Genomic DNA, 16,670 nt, shown 5'->3' on the forward strand with positions numbered 1-16,670 from the left:
GAATTTTTAAAAGACAGGCAAATAAGAGACAATTAAGCACACATTCAGACACTGTTTTGAGGAAAATATCGCTGATGATTCTCAACTTTGCTATTGGCTCCCACCCTGTAAGCGAGAGGTGCCCTTCAAGTCTGGCAGTGCTGTTGAAACTTTAAATTAACCAGAGTGCTTATTACACAAATCTATTTTTCTATGGTAAATTCTGCAATCAGAAAAGTACCTAAAATCAATCATAACTGCACTAAAGTAACTACAATTGGTATTTTTGATCCAGGACAGAACAGCAGAACTCTTGATTTCTGTTTAATGGCCACCATACCCTCGACGAACAGGCAGAGGCGAAGAATTTTTTGGGAGTTTTCATTTTTCATTTCACAGTTCACTTCCTTTACCTGTCCTAAAAATGCCATGGGTAGTTAGTGAAGTCTTGCCAAACCAACAGTGCAGATACCCAAATAGCTTTCATGGAATTATTATTTCATTATCTTTTGCTTTTCAACAGTTTTACCGCTGTGATGTTATCAACATTAAGGATAGGAAGGTATATACAAGGGCTGCTGATGTTTTATCTGGTATTTATCACATGTGGAATCAATTTAATGATTCCAGCTCATTGTACTAATGCAGCTACTAAACCTGATACGCTATATAATGTACTCTGAAGGAAAAAAACATGAGTCACCTCTTACTGGAAAAAAACCCCAACCAAATAAACCTGTAGCCGAGCACATATTCCCTGTTTCACTGTCAATGGGTGGAGAAAGTGAAGCCCAGGGCTCGACTGAGCAGATGAACAACAAAGGAAACGAAAACCTTGTACTTCTCTTTCTTGACTTTTTCTTTTTTTTTTTTTCCCCCCCAATGTCTTGGCTTAATGATCCCAGGGAGTTTTGCAGGCCTGGGATATGGAATACTCATCTTACAAAATGCTCTAATACAAGATACAAAGTCCTTACTGAAATCCAGCTTGCCTCTCCTCCTGCCACATACCGGGATCCAGACACATTTATCTAGAATTAGCTTTTCTTGTTGCTCACTCTCTAGCCTGAAAGTCAGATATGCCTGTCAAATGTAACAAGATCCTAATTAAATCACTGCACTTCTGTACAGCCAAGCATTTAAGCACCTGCTTAACTTCAGCTATGTGCCCATGTTCCATTAATATTTGTTTTCTTTTTTCTGAATTGAGATCTATTAAATTAGTCCAAGCTATTTTTTTTTTTTTAATCCGGAGCAGGCAACTCACATTCATGTTTGCTATGTTTCCTTTAAGAATGTTGCTTACTCTCAAAATTTACAGATATTTATACAACCTTATTGGTTTTGCCCGTGCTTAGCTGGAATAAATTCCATCTTAGCTTAGCTTATTTATGGCTCAACATGTTCTAAATGTTAGAACAGCTCTCTGAAGACCCAAGCTATGCACAGGTAAGAGACACAGCAAATACATTTCTGAAATGCTACTTCATGATGAATTAATGAAGTTTTCCTTGTGCTACCAGCCAAACTCAAATCCAAATCATTCTGGAGGTGGAGCCCCTGTTCCAGAGCACGGTGAGGATTCAGGGTTAGCACACCAGAAAGCACTGGCCGAAGGTCTGTCTGCTTTCAATGGAAAAGGCTGCTGAGAGGGAGAGGCAAGGGCAAGAGTATCTCAAATCCTCACCTTTAAGTCTAGAACCTCCCCTGCCTGGTGCCTGTCTGAATTCCCAGGTCTCCCATACCCTGCACGCTGTGCCTGCTGCCTCCGCAGCCGCCTGCCCGGCACAGTGACTGATGGGATGACCTGTGGGAACTTTTCACTGAGCAACACCTTCCAAGGTTGCCTATCAGTTATCTTCTGTCACTCCCACCAGTTTATAGCCTTCTGCAGGTCCTGCTAATTTGCCTAATCTCCAATAGCCAGCAGGTCAGGCTCTCTCCACTGCCCTACCAGCAATCCATGCTCCCGTGTGACTCTTTGGGAAGTGCACTCTGCTCTCACAAGTGCAATAATTATCCCGATCCACCGGACTGGTATTTCTGAAAGTTTATCACTTAGGAAAGTATGATTCATGATTTCTGAAGTCTCTAGATGGAATCCATGTTTTCCTCACATTTACTAGGGCCAGTATTCACTATATAGTGTATTGCTTGGCCATTTGCTGCAATTCCTCTCGCTGTGAAAGCCTGAAGCAGTATAAAAGTCAGTCTTTCAAAACAGACCCCAATGACAAAAGCCAGCAATATGCCACACAGCACTTGAGCAATAAGAAAGGACAATCAATCAAAAAATTAAAAGCTCCTTTTGGTATGGAACAGTAATAAAGTTGTGAGGGGAACTCATCATTCTGCTGGGAGATAAGGCTTCCCCTGTCACTTAGGGAGGGTATCTGGCTGCAGACCTGAGGCGACTGCTGGAAGGATACTCCATCCTGGACTTTCAGTTCTTCATTGTATTCCCACCAGGAATTCCCAGTTCCAGCAGCCCTCCTCTCCTGCCATTGCTTCCTGGCACCTTACAAAGGAGAACTTCCCAGGCCTGAAGGCCTTTGCTAGGGAACTAATAGACCATAGGAACCCAAAACACTTGGGTATGATTTTCCTCTGGGGAGCAAAGGGGAACGTTGCAGCTCATTTCATTTTTCAGTGATGCCCCAAAATAACGTTCTGATGCTCCTTAAAGAATGAGAATCATAGAAATGCAGCTCCTTTCCTTGTTTGCCAGGGCAAGGAGGTAACCACTGGCAGGCACTGGGACAACCTTCTCCTGAGATCTAGCGAGGGAAAAATGTTTTGGAGAACACCTCCTATTTCTATTTACATACTGTATATACATGTATTTATATTTCACTTTATCTGCCTCTGTTTTCCTTTTATCATCAATGAAAACTACAATTACTTTAAAATGCATATATAAGTATTTTTGTCAAAGGAGGGTAATAAAACCTTCATAATTAATAGGATCCAGATCTTTTGAATGATACAGTGATGATACAGAATGTCTCTGCAGTTACACGTCAAATCAGCTGTAAAATCTTACAGAAAATTAAAATAAGAATCCTCTAGTCTTTGAAACTATATTTTCATAATCAGGTAACTGAGTGTATAATCACCTTGTAAGTAATAAACAGGATTTCCATTGAGAAAACTAAAATGTCAGCCAGAAAGCTGAAGAATGAGAATGACTTTATGTAAAATACTGAGCAAATATCAATCAAATTGAAGTAAATTGATAATTCATATAATCATGTCATGTCATTCATACATTCATACGTTCTAATTAGACATGTAACGTAGATGCATGCTACTAATTTATCAAGAACTAGCAGTTCCATCAAATTGCCTTGTGAAGATTTATTTTAACTATGGAGTAGCATTTTTGGTGACAACCTAAGTTTCTCCTTCCAAGTTGTAAATGCACATATTTTATAACCGTAAAGCATTTAAAAAAGACAAAATAACTGAATTTAAAACTCTGCCTACAACCTTCCAGAGATTTAAAGAAGATTATGGTCCCAGATTGGTTTCCCATGGTTCTATGCATATATGTTAAATACTGTCAGATGTTTTATTACAAGTAACAAAATAAATGGTTCAATCTCAGACCAAAAACTTTTTCACTGCTTGTGTACTATGCAAGGTTAGTCCAGGATTAATGCAGAGTGGAAGTGCTGATTTTCAGAGCAATATTTAGTCTAGTTCTACTGGTGGATTTAGGTTTTCTTGTTTCACTTATTTCACTTGGACTTCTGCAGCTCTGTAAAGACATCATTCTTGTCAGTTATTTCTGTCAATATATACAATAAAACCACTGGAATTATTTTTCGAAGCAGCTAATTAATTTTCCACTTGGGAAGAAAAGAAAGCAAGCGTTCTGTCCGTGCAAGGGCAAAACAAAGAACTGAGAAGTGCTTCACTTCGGGAAGAAACTTTGGGAACAAATATATGGCTGGCATCAATGGCACAGCCACCATTCATCAGACCTGCAGGGCAGGGGGTGTCCAAATGAGAAGGTAGAGACAACATCCAGCAGCTCTGAGCTGCCAGCTGAGCCCCTGGCAGTGCCTCCCCAGATCCAAGCACAGGGATTCCTTCTCGGCACCACTGCAGCACGGAGATAACGGGACTGACGGGGATTTTCTGCAGCCCATCGGTTTCTTTTCATCCACAGAAGAAAGGGAAAATTGATAGCAGAGAAGGGAAAAAGATTGCCAAGGAGAGAACTGAAACCTGTAGCCACGAAAACCCCAAATGTCAAGATTTGAACAAAACCTTACAAGTCATCCCAGTGCACCGTTCTTGCGGGACCAACCCCGCCCGACAACGCCGTGGTCTCAGTTCTCTACAGTCAGGCTGATGGTTTTTAGCCATTATAGCTGAGTATTAGAAGTTGTAGCTCTTTTATTAAGTGAAAACTCAGACAAAGTTATACTAATGTGGATACAGGAAAATGGAGCTGAATTGTAACTTTGGAAAGTTTAAAACTTCCTGAAGCAAAACCTTCTTTGGCTCTCGGAGAAAAACCTGCAAACGAAAGGGTGTGTTCCACAGGTACTTACAAACAAATAAGAGTGCTTATCACTGGGAGCTGAACTAACTTTCCAGAAAAACATCCTTCCCAATAGAATTTCCTTTTATTTTTATGAAACGGAGCATTAAAATGTGCCCTTCTACTCGACTGTGCTCTCCTGCTCTAATGTAGTTCATGTTCAGATGCAATTTTCTTAGAACAACTCAGCCCAAAAAGCTAATGGTTCTCTAAGGGGCACTCCCTGCCTTCCCCGCTATCTCGGGTGACCTGTGGTTCCAAACTTCAACGTGGCCATTATAAACATTTGGATCTTAAAGTGGTACTGTTGGTATGGGAACTACTAATGTTTCTTTTCCATGTATTTATCATTTATATAAATGTCAACCCTAATTTGCACTAAAAACTAATAACTTTATTGAACAGGAACTGTGCATCTAATTCCTGTAACAACAGTATTCCATCAAACAGTTAAATCCTTTCGTTTGATGTCAGGTTATTTATAACTTTGTAAAAGAAATAAGTCTTTATATTAGTAGTCCAGAGTTTCTCTTCAAAGTTAGATCTGCATTATTTCTTTGCTTCTATATAAACAGATCTCATACTGCCAGTATTTAATCAGCAGAATATGTCACCACTTAGGCTCTTCTTCTGTTTTAAGGTCAAGCTCTTTTCTTTCCATTTTGCAAACTCCACTATTGGCAAAGCCGTGAGCAAAGAATGCTCTAAATTCCTCCTAACATTTCTAAGCAATCAGAGCACCATTTCCACGCAAAAAGAAAGTTCCAGAATGCTACATTCAAATTTAAAAATAAGAATTTTGTCTATTTGAAAAATTCCGGTGTTTATTTTCTTAGCGTCACGTGTCAGCTTTCAGAGAGAAAGATAAGGGAGTTCAGGAATAACATTAGTCTTCCTATAAACCACATTGTAAGCATTGTCCTTTCAGAGTTCTATGCTTTAAGCAGATTCAGGGGTGCTCTGTGCATACATAACAGGAAAAAATTCTCTCAGCAGTTTTTGTGTAATCATCCTAAGATGTATGAACATTTAGGATAGGACGATGGCAACTACCAGCATGGCACTGCAGTGAAGATGTAAAAATGTTTACCAGAAGTGCTGCTAGTGGGAAATCCAGGAAAAGAAGTTCTTTATACAAAACTCTCGAAAAAATGTCACCCAAAATGACAACTAACAAGTCACCTGGGTTATAACGAGTGAAGTATGTCTAGATTAAATTCATCAATAAATAAATGTTAAACATATACTGTAAAAGATAAACTTCATTACAACGTGATGAAAGGAAAATAGAAACAATTCTAATATGCATTTAGGGTACTTGTGAATTTAATCTATGCCCAGGCTACAGGATAAAATAGTAATCTAATATCTGAACTAGAAAAGGTATTAAGGAAAAGCCTAACTTCAGAAGTGACAGCATTTTAGCATTTGATATATTAACAAAAATGTTTAAACGTGAGGTTGCTCTTGTGTTAATCATATACTTAAGGACCTTAAGGGTATCACTTCTTTCTAAAAAATTATAAACTTCATTGTTTCCACAATAACATAAAAGGAGATTTATATATTTGTTGGCCTAATAACTTTTAATCAGAAAAGATTATTATACATTAAATGTATGAGAAGTACATGTATTCTGTAAGATAAAATTAAAAAACCCCACATTGTGACACGTCTCAAACCCTCAGGTATTATCCTGAGCCCTGAAATGATTACAATTAGCCCGTTGTAGCCCTGCACTGTTTTTCAGAGCACTGTTTTTCATCTTCACACTTAAATGACATCTTCAGCTTTGAGGATACGCCACTTATACATTTAAGTTGCTGCTTTGGGCACCATCTGAAACAAGATGATTTAAAGGGTAGAGAAGAAACAGGACCATAGTCAACAGAAGTTTAAGGAGACTATTCTATTGGCTGAGGTTTCTGCCAGCATCCCTGGTAACAGAGCTAGTTTGGGTCAAAACCCCCAGAAGGTGTGAATAATTCAGACATTACAGTCTAAAACACATAAAATCTTTTTGTATGTCTCAGAGCATTTTCTCTCTTCAAAAGCAAACATTTTCTGTCACACTCCAAAACTCTGCTCACAAGTAAGCTACACAGCCTTAGAATTAGTATTCCTAGCACATTCTGTCTTATGGCTTCCATAAGAAATCTAAAGGGTTTGTCAAAGTATCTAATCATCAGCTAAGAAGCCTGTGAAACACTGAACCATTGGACATGTTACAGAGCTGGCTGAGACAAAGCTTCAAACAGAGAGCAAGAAAATGTGCTTTTCTGCCATGAAAAATGGGCTACAGTTTACCCTTTACTAAGAGGAGAGGAAGACGAGCAAAATTTTCCATAGCACTCAATTAATGCATTTTGTTCTTTCTTTACATTTCAGTATCGCTTCGATCAAGTGTGACTTGAGCTGAACATGACAAAACGGCTTCGGGAGGCTTCTCTGGGCCTCTTGCAGGCTCCCACCCTCAGAGCAGCATCCAAGTGCTTGGAAGAACTGTCAACTGGCCGAGCCCAGCGCTGTGAACACAGAGCAGGCCGGCGTTCCCTCTGCATGGGGCCGGCCACGCCGGGGACAGGCAGCGCGGTCGGCAGGGACTTGGGAAACCGAGAGTTTATGGCAGGAGCACAGGGAGTTCCCTCACACATGAGGCGAGGCAGACAATAGCTCACAAGGCCCGATTAAATATTTGCAGGCTTTAGACTTTGTTTTAAATTTCTGTGTGAAATGTAATTCTCACGCAGAGGAGGGAGCGCCAGGGTGGGAGCAGGGCAGAAGGACGGCGGGCGTTGCGCAAGCTCCGGCTCCATCCGCGCCACCGGAGCGCCACCGGCCAAACCCGGAGCGGCCCAGGCCCAGGTCTGAGCCCAGAACAAACTGCTTATTGAGCAGGATTACGCCAAACTGGGTGGTGCTTTTTCGTGTGGACAAAGTTCCACTGGGGATTAAGCTGAGACCACCAAACTCCTTTTATCCCCGACCCAGGAGTAAGATTAGAACGTTGCTCTCTGGAGGCAGCATTAGCTGACTGCTCTCTCTCTTCCTCTCTGAGCTTCGTTACGGACTGATTTTTAAGGTTGTTGAAAGCACTGGCTTTGATGACACCAGGAGATAAGTTTATTCTTTTGTGTTTACAGTTTGAGAATAAGACAATACGATAAATCCAAACGCGTTCATTTCTCACACTAATTCCTACACACTCTCTCTTCCCCCCCCTACAGGAGTCAGCCAGCCCACCATGAACCGAAACTAAACGCACTTGATTTCACATTAAGTCTTTGCTCATACTAAATTACCTTCCCCACATCCTCTCAAAGAGCAAAATAGAAAAAAACTAAACCGGGATGCATTTCGGAGTGTTGGAAATGCAATTAAGATGTGACACACGAAATGTGCAGCCCCAAATGCTTGGGCCGTATTTGCTTTGCTTTGTCATGGTTCATTCTTAGAAAAGAAAAGCTTTATCAGTAAGCTCAAACAACAAAGGTGTCTGACAAATTACCTAAGAGGCGTCCCCGCTTTTCCCTGGCTGCCCAGACAGGAATGCCATCCTTCCTGAAGACACTGCTTCACTTAAGTGAATTTATGTGGTCTGAGGAGCAAAAGCACACATTACAGAGCTGGCTTAATGTACTCCGCTTTAACGTGGGGAGTTTAATCCTTAGGGGATTTTTGTTCACAAGCTGAAGTGCTTCTAAATGGGAGTCAAGACTACAACTTCACATGAATCACTCGCTTGCCAAAATCAGCTATTTTACAAAATTTACCAGGCGTATTTTTTGTGCGGACCTATAAAGCTTTAAAAGGTCAGGGTTGTGCTTTTCTAAGGTTTAAAGAAATAAACCCACAACCCCAACATGAAATCAATACTCCTAAAAATCCCTCTTGAGAAGAAACTAAGAAAATCAGAATTAAGTAATTTCGGATACTATTTACTTACAGATAGGGATGTTAACTACAAGGTAACTTCCAATTCCTGCATCTTCACTCTTGTGCTGTGCTTTCAAAAACTCCACCTACCAGATCAAAACTGTTCCAGTCCCTCCATAGCCCCAAAAGCAACACAAATAATGAAAGTTTAATGATGGCCTTTAGTAAACAACCCATATGGAAACTCTACGTAATATTTTTATAACTTCCAAGTTTTCCTGTCGACTTCTGATTTTGACAGTTTTTCCATTTAGGAGTATTTTTCTTCCTCCACGCTAACACTAGAGGAAACTGGCCACATACTGAAACTCAATATGCACTAACTCTGTCAAAAGCACAAAATAATTTCCCTACCAAAGGTCACTCCTAATCTAAAGTCACTCTGTAAGTGTCCCTTACAGTGCTTCTAACCACAGTCAGGATGAATGTCACACAGATATATATGTGTGTGATATACACTGGGGGACAAGGGTGCTGCCATTTTATGACACAAGTAAGACTTACCACACACAAAAAGGGAAGAAAATATAACTATAAGTCAATCATTTAATAAAAAAGGGAAAAGACAACCTTGATATGCAGCCTTTCCTGGGGAATAACTGCCATGCTTTGTGTGCTGGGAATGAGTGATAAATTCCATGATCCTTTCAGAACTGTGCCTACCATAAAATATTTTAGTTTCTTTAAACATTATATTTATACCTGTGATAGTGCTGTGTGATGTTTTATATATTTAACATGGGAGAAATTCCTGTTCCAAAACATCCTGGAATCCTACTGCTCCTTGCCCCTTTAACTGGAGCTAGCTGGGATGCCTGAAACATATTTTGCAATAAGTTTTCCACATCTATACAGCAAGGAGAAATTTCTAGTAAGTGATTGATACTATTAAATCTAATGTCATTTGCTTCTATTTTCAACACATGGATTATCAGATATTAGCATTTCAATTATTTATAAGTTTATAATAAGCATAACATACTATTCTTAGTGGGCAGAAGCGTCCAGGGATAGAGGGTTTGGAGGGACAGAGAAATAAGTGAGACTTATGCAACTAGAAGACAAACTTTTGGGAGATGAAATTCCTTTTTGAAAGACACATGGTGTGTCTTCAAATTTTTCCGAAAACTTCTGAGAAAAGTTTTTACTTCTATTTACAAATCTTAATTTTATAATTATGTTTTGAAAAGCTGCACACACTTTCCTCCAGCTCTTTTGAAGAGATCTGGTTTTGCAATCTATTAATAGTATCTTTTAGAATTATACAGTTCCATATCCTAAAAGTCCCCAAAGTTAGTGGGATTCTTCAAAACACTCTAAATACACTGTGTGCCAAAACCTGGGAGAACAAAAGCTACTTTTATTTAAATAAAGAGATAGCAATGCAAATGAACAATGCAACTTCTTTTGGAGCCTGTCAGACAAGATCCTCAGTCTGAGGATCTGATTTGTGAGGACTTTTCAGATGAAAAATATCCCCTAACTGCAATGAATATGGAAAGATTTCTATTCCCAATGCAGCAATGTGAAAGAAGCCAAATCGTCTGTCATTCGTGTTAATTTAATTACAGGGCCACATTCAATTATCCAATATAATATGCAAATGAGGCGAGTTGACAGCACAGGGTAATTATATTCATTATACTAATTAAATCAAACAACGAAAGGGAATAAAAATGTAATGAAATAGGAGGATATTTTTAATTAACAAGAACATTTTAATTAGAAACTGTAATTCTACAGTCTGATATAGCACGGCTGGCTATTGAAAGATTGGACATTATTTTTATTATGCAGTTTAGTTTTATGTGTCTATCCTTAGTACCATGGGACCTGTTTTCGTACGGTGGTAGATTAAATGGTGGCCAAAAAAAGAGAATCCCTTTTCCTTGCTCACAGTTCATGCAGAGCAGATGCCTAATAAAGCTGTGGCACAATTACAAACCCTCTGTGAAGCCCAGGCTGTCTGGCTCTGTAGTAAACACAAGTTCACGTGCCGATACAAAACAGACAGTGCAGCCCGGGCTGCACTGCTGACGTTGGGCCATTTAAAATATTAAAGAAACACTCCCCGGGTTTTGAAATTTTCAGTTTCATAACTGATTTATTTCTCCAGCGACAGCAGCTGCCCTGGGAAAGCTTTATGAATGTTAAAACAAAATAGGAAAAAAGGAAAGGAATATTACTAATATATATTATATGTGGGCAGAGTCAGCAAAATCAGTCTTTTTAAAATAAACAGAGCAAGCACTATCAAAACACTTAGGAATGTGTTCCTTAGGAATCCATTGTCCTCACTGCTCCTCAGCAGAATCATTGGGCCTGGACCAAGAGCCAGCCGTGGTGAAAACACCAAGAGGGAGCCCAGCCACTGCCTCCGTGTGCGTGTGAGGGACTCTCCGGGAGGCCCCCTCGGATTCCGGGCTCCTGGAAACTGCAGGGAAATGGGAATCTCAAAGCCATACAACAGAAAAAGCCTTTCCTTTCAATTTGCCACTCAGCTAAACATAAAGACTCTCACAGCCAGCGCAGTAAACGAAGACAAACCTATGTTACGTTAAGTGACTGGCACATGATGCTCTCGGAAGATTTTGTTCTGTGAATGTGAAATATTTAGGAAATTGCCCTTTTATGATTTTGACTGCACAGTGGTAGTAGTTCACTTACTTAAATCACAGTACTACTACAGAAGGTCAATGTTGAGGTCGACAGGCTGTAAAATTTCCTTTTTAGAAATCTATCTATTCTCCAAACTGGGGAACTGCCTTTTTTTCTTTTTTTTTTTTAATTATTAATGCCTTTTTTGCTTTATTCCACTATGCTGCTTTGGATATTTATCCACTGATGTGGGTAGACAAAGGAATCACAAAAGAGATACTGAAAACTCCAAACAACTGTTTGACCTTCTTTGTTTGGAGTGTTGAAAGGACTGAAAACATACCTCTGTTTGTAGTAAGGAATACAAATCTAGAGAGGGAAAGACTTTAACCTACAAAGATTTCTAAACAAATGCACATTTGACTGCAAGAAGAACATGAATCTGCTTTGAAATATGTCAGTTATTGACTCAGTTCAAGTTGGTTCAAATACTAAATAAACAGAACTATCTGGCTTTATGGAAATTTGTTTTCATAGCTCGAGTCTAGTGTATCTATTTTTATTACACTGTTCTTGCCAGGAGTTCAAGCCTACTATTTGAAAACTTTCACTGTGAGACCAATTTTTTATTTTTAGTAGGATAATAACGACGAAAGAAAAAAAATTGGAAGCTCATAACATAATAAAAAATTAAACCATAACTGAATGAACAGAAAGCACTTCCCTTTGCATGAAAGGCAGTCTGTCTTTAGTGGAAGTCACAACACCAACAGCACCTGAAAATAACAGCTGTAAGCAAGTCCTACTGCTTTGCCTTGTAGTAATAGGAAAATTGCTTCCTTTCACTAAAAAACTTTCCCTCTGTTTTGCAAGTACATGAATGAGGAATGCTTCAGTTTCTTGAAAACTTTTTTTTTAAATAAAAAAGCCAAATCAAAATGCCACTTCCTCAGTTAAAGACTTATTAATGAGGAATATCAGAAATAACATAAAAAATTAAGCACATCATGATATCTCTTGAGACAGTACCTCTAAAGCAAACCACCCTAAAAGACAGCTTTTAGGGTATGAAAAGGACTGACATACTACGGCTGTTCAATCAAAGCCCTAAACTTGATTCTCAGAGCTGCATGAACCACCTTTAAATCTTGAAACGGGGCAGATTAGTGATTGCACATGACCTCAGGCCCAAGTGCACATGCTGAAGACTCCAGGACCCTTCCAAATCCCCATCTGGGAAGCACGTCCTGCCTCTGGATGGCCCATGGCAACCCCCAGCCCCAGCCAGCTGCTGCCATGGCCCGGTGCCCGCTCCCCACGGTCGGACCTTCGCCCTGGGGCACCGACAGCGACGGGCACTGCAGGCTGGAACTGCCGGTAGGAAATCCCTCTTCTGCACCATTCCTGGCACGTTTGTAGCGGCAAATCCTCCACGCAATGAATCACATCTGTTTGTACTTGTGTGCCAGAACAGAAATTTTTAAACTGCAGAGAAAAGACAACACAGTTTGCTGGCCCTTCTGGGTGCCAGCTCGACCCGTCAGGCAGCACAGGGACTCAAAATGGCAGCAACATCACATGGATTTAAAAATGGCCATATTAAAGTGCTGCCCCCAGTCAGCTCCAGATCCTGAGTGGGATTTGGTCACACAGGGCAGGAAGGCTGCAGGATCTTCCCTCCAGTTGTGGCCAAAGCCACAGAAACATCACTATAGAGTTATGTAATACTTGTGACAGCACTGTCTGCTTTAAAATATGACAGTGTTCCAATTATAGTCAAAAACTGTAGAGAATTTCTAAGTCTAAATTTCTCAACTATAGTCAAGAACATTGAGAAGCTTTTCTCTAAACCTTCACTGAAAAGTTTTACCACTTACTCCTTCTGCTCATCAGCTGAACTGAGGGCACTGAGCTCCTCATCCTGAACCCCTACCCCAAAACTTGAGCAAAACCAGGAAGCAGGTGGTAAAAGTATGGAGAGAGAACACCGTGAGTAACTCCACAAGATACAGCATCCAACTGAACCATACCCAAGATGTGGGCACCACAATGCAGTATCTACACACCCAGAGTCAGGTTCACATACTCAAAAGTGCCAATGCCAACCTCTGCCCTGCCCAATACATTCTGAGATGTTACATATAAGCTGAGGAAACCTGGAGATTTTAAAGACTAAAATATTTGAAATCTTTTGGGAGGTCTGTGTCTGGGTTATTTTATAAGCAAATAAGAGTGGTCACAGAATCCACTGGCAAAAGTGGACACAGTCAGGGAAGCTAAAGGGCAACTCCCACTGTCTGTTGGACAGGGTATTTTGGTTTACTACTGAAAGGATTCAAGGAGAAGAATGCTTTAAACTTAAATAAGCACACAGGCAAACAGGGAGATGGCTACATTGGCATCCAAGGACAAGTCTTCATGGCAGAGTAGCTTAGTTGGCTTTAAAAAAAGTACCACAACCATCTGATCAAGCTGACATGAAGCTAACTTGGAACTAAGAATATCAGTTTCTAAGTATACCTTGGCATAGAGCAAGGCTAGTCAAAATCAATGTAATGTCAACATCCTCGTCTGCATAAGAACAGGGACTTTGCTTATGGCCACATAAAATTAATGCCTTTGTCTTAAGATACAACTTCAGTTTCTCTTTTGCAAACACACACTTCGTGCTCAAGCGAATCCCGAGCGCTTCAAAACCACTGCTGAGGGGATTAGTTTTCTGGAGGGAACCATGACTAAATGTGCCCCTGATAACTTCTGATCCCATTTGCCATCTGCCTTACCTGGTTATCTGCGTTGTTTACAGTGAAATAGCCCACACAGACAATGACTTCGTGCAGCAACCCCTCACAGGTGTGCTGGGAGCAGTACCACAGCAGGGAGCTGATAATGTGCCGGAAGGCCAGGGACAGTCCCTCAGCACCCACAATCGACTGGAAAAAAGGCCAAGAAACACAAATTACACTCTAGCAGTATGTCCTAGAACTTGTTAGAATTGTATACACATCAGCTGGACCCTTCTGGGTTTTTTCAGTACAGACTATGTTTTTTGTTGCAATGGCTGCAGAGGACAGAATCTCTTCTTCCAGTCACTTCACTTCCAGTCACTTATCATTCACAACTGGACGATAGCATTAAAAGCCACAAAAGCAAGAATAAATTCAAATTTTCAAGGGACACTGGAAAAATTGGATTCTGCTTAGTTGACATTCAGTGGAGCCTTAGTCTGACCGTTCCATTTGATATACACTACATGTTCCAGGAAAACTTAATGTTAATAATATTTCCTAGGAATAAGCAAAAGAAACCAAACCATCTTCACTTCTGCAACAGAGCAAAATGCATTTCTTCTTAATAACTCATGCTCTGAATGGAATACAATGATTAATAACAAATAATGAATTTTCAAACATTAAAAAAACTTAGAAACATCCAAAAGGAGAGAACACTCAGCTGTAAAGCTTCTTGGGATGCTTTTTAAATGTAGGCAAATTGCTGTAACGTGGAGATTCAGAATTAGATTTTATCTGCGCAGCCTACAGCCTCTATTTAATAAACATGTCAAACAGACAGAGCGACACAGGGTCAAAGGGGAAAACTAAAGCACAAGGAATGAGCATGACAGTCTCCTAACTCTAATGAAACAGCAGTGCAAGCCTGTGAGAAAATCTCATTTCAGAGTTTTCTTCATTTTCTACCTTGTAGCCTGTGCTAAGTACATGTACATAAATCCCAGGCTGTAGCATAGTTTAGTCTTATCAAACTCCAAATCCACCCAGCAAAAGTAGAATCCTTGACAATTAAACCAGACTCAGCTGTGGATACCTTCCACCTTGAACCTCAAGCATTCTGGTAAGTCAGTATATTTTCAACAGTTAATGCCCAAAACAGCCACCATTTACTGCTTTACATCCTGTAAATGCCATGTTCTCAGGTCCACCCTTATTTAATTAGTGCTGGCCACGCATGCTGTGACCCAGCACTCTGGGTTTAACCTTCCCTGATAACAACAGGTCAAAGGGCACTTGAGTTTGTGTACAAAAGTTAAACTAATTTTTCAAGGAAACTATGCTTCCTTTTTAGCCAGAATTAATATCAGCTCAGGACCCTGTGTTGTTTCTCACTACCATCTTTCAATTGTTTAGATTGTCAAATCAAATGAAATATATACCCATGAGCCATCTGTGCTAATACAAACTCTAGAATACCAGACCTCTTCTGTTAATCAAATCCCCCTATTCTACAGTCCCACTAATAAGTGATAAAACTATTCCTTGGAGATAATAATCAGACAGTGCACAAACGGGGCTTTTCCCTCTGCTGTCTGCCAGCCTGCTCCGGCCCACGGGGTCAGGATGGACAGCCAACTGCCTCAGGTGTGTTATTTTTAACATCACAGGAACAAATCACATTAGTGCATTGAAAGGGAGAGCTGCTGAGGCTGCACCAGTGTGCCTGTCCCTCACAAACAGCACGATGCTACAGCTCAGCCCAAGCTCAGGGGTTCCTCCTGAGCGAGCTCTGTGCCGGGGAGCTGAGGGAAACCTCTCACACTGGTTGGGTTTGCACCCTTCATGCAGCAGTGACTAACCTGCAGCACTTTATGTAGAACAAACTAATGGTTTCTTATAAATGCTGAGATATTATGGCACTGATAGAGGGATAAACACAGGCAGTGTAAGCAGAAGATGGTGTTTTAAAAATAATTTTTAAATCTTGGTATTTAAAAATCTTGGGCCATCAGGGAGAAGCCCTTCAGCCAGCGGGATCTGCTGGAGCTCCCCTGGAAGCTGCACCTGTCCCAGTTCAAACCTGACTCTGTAATACCTACAGCAACATATAAACAGCCAGTGTCAAACCAAGAGGTACTGAGCAAGGGGGAGGAGAGAACTACTTTGGTACCCCTTGATTTACAGAAAGAAATTGGAGTCAGTAGTGTGTGTAAGGGCTGTTTTACATGAAACTCCAATAAATATCCAGTTATGTCCCTGTAAAGAAACCCTGACTGGACTGGATCCTGCAGCTGCATCCATACAAATGAACACTGCTACACAAATGGCTTGTTGCTGTTGTTAAAGATACTAAATGGACTGAAAATCAAAGGCAAGAAACACAAAATGAAGGAGACTTAACATCAAATTCTTCACCTTTGCAAAGCTCTGAGTTTAGTGCATTTCAGATGGAGTGTGTGGTACAATTTACATACCAATTACATATTAAAAGAAACCTGTTCTGATGAATTGTATAAGACTGATGCTGCTAAATGTGTTTTCAAAGCAATGCTTTTTGACATGTGTTTTATATTAACAATACAACTTTGCCAATTTATCTGAGAAATATACCAGTATTTGTATTTTCTTTGTACGGCAAAATGATTCCTTTACACTTGAACTCTGTTCACAGGCAAAGGTAAGCAGAGACTTACCCTCCCAGGTATTTTTTTCCATTTTTTCCTTTAATTAAAATTACAAAAAGTTAAATTTACAATTTTGGTCAATAAAATTTTACTTGGATAAAAAAAATTGGTATCAAATGATTTTCAGTTTCAGTTGCACAATCTTAAAGCAGGTGGCCACTGAAAACACTGGAAAATGGAAATTGTGGT

At 40.1% G+C, this 16,670-nt stretch overlaps 1 protein-coding gene across 3 annotated transcripts in view; it reads right to left on the reverse strand.

Moving 5' to 3' along the window:
• SCAPER (S-phase cyclin A associated protein in the ER) overlaps window positions 1-16,670 on the reverse strand; it is a 141,925-nt gene that overhangs the window by 6,055 nt on the left and 119,200 nt on the right. For all 3 annotated transcript variants that reach the window (XM_064668442.1, XM_064668440.1, XM_064668441.1), the window contains exon 29: window positions 13,849-13,998. In XM_064668442.1, coding sequence (XP_064524512.1) covers window positions 13,849-13,998 — 150 coding nt within the window. The remainder of the gene's footprint in view (window positions 1-13,848; window positions 13,999-16,670) is intronic.

Source organism: Pseudopipra pipra, chromosome 12 (genome assembly GCF_036250125.1).
Source record: "Pseudopipra pipra isolate bDixPip1 chromosome 12, bDixPip1.hap1, whole genome shotgun sequence".
NCBI classification, from domain to species: Eukaryota; Metazoa; Chordata; class Aves; order Passeriformes; family Pipridae; genus Pseudopipra; species Pseudopipra pipra.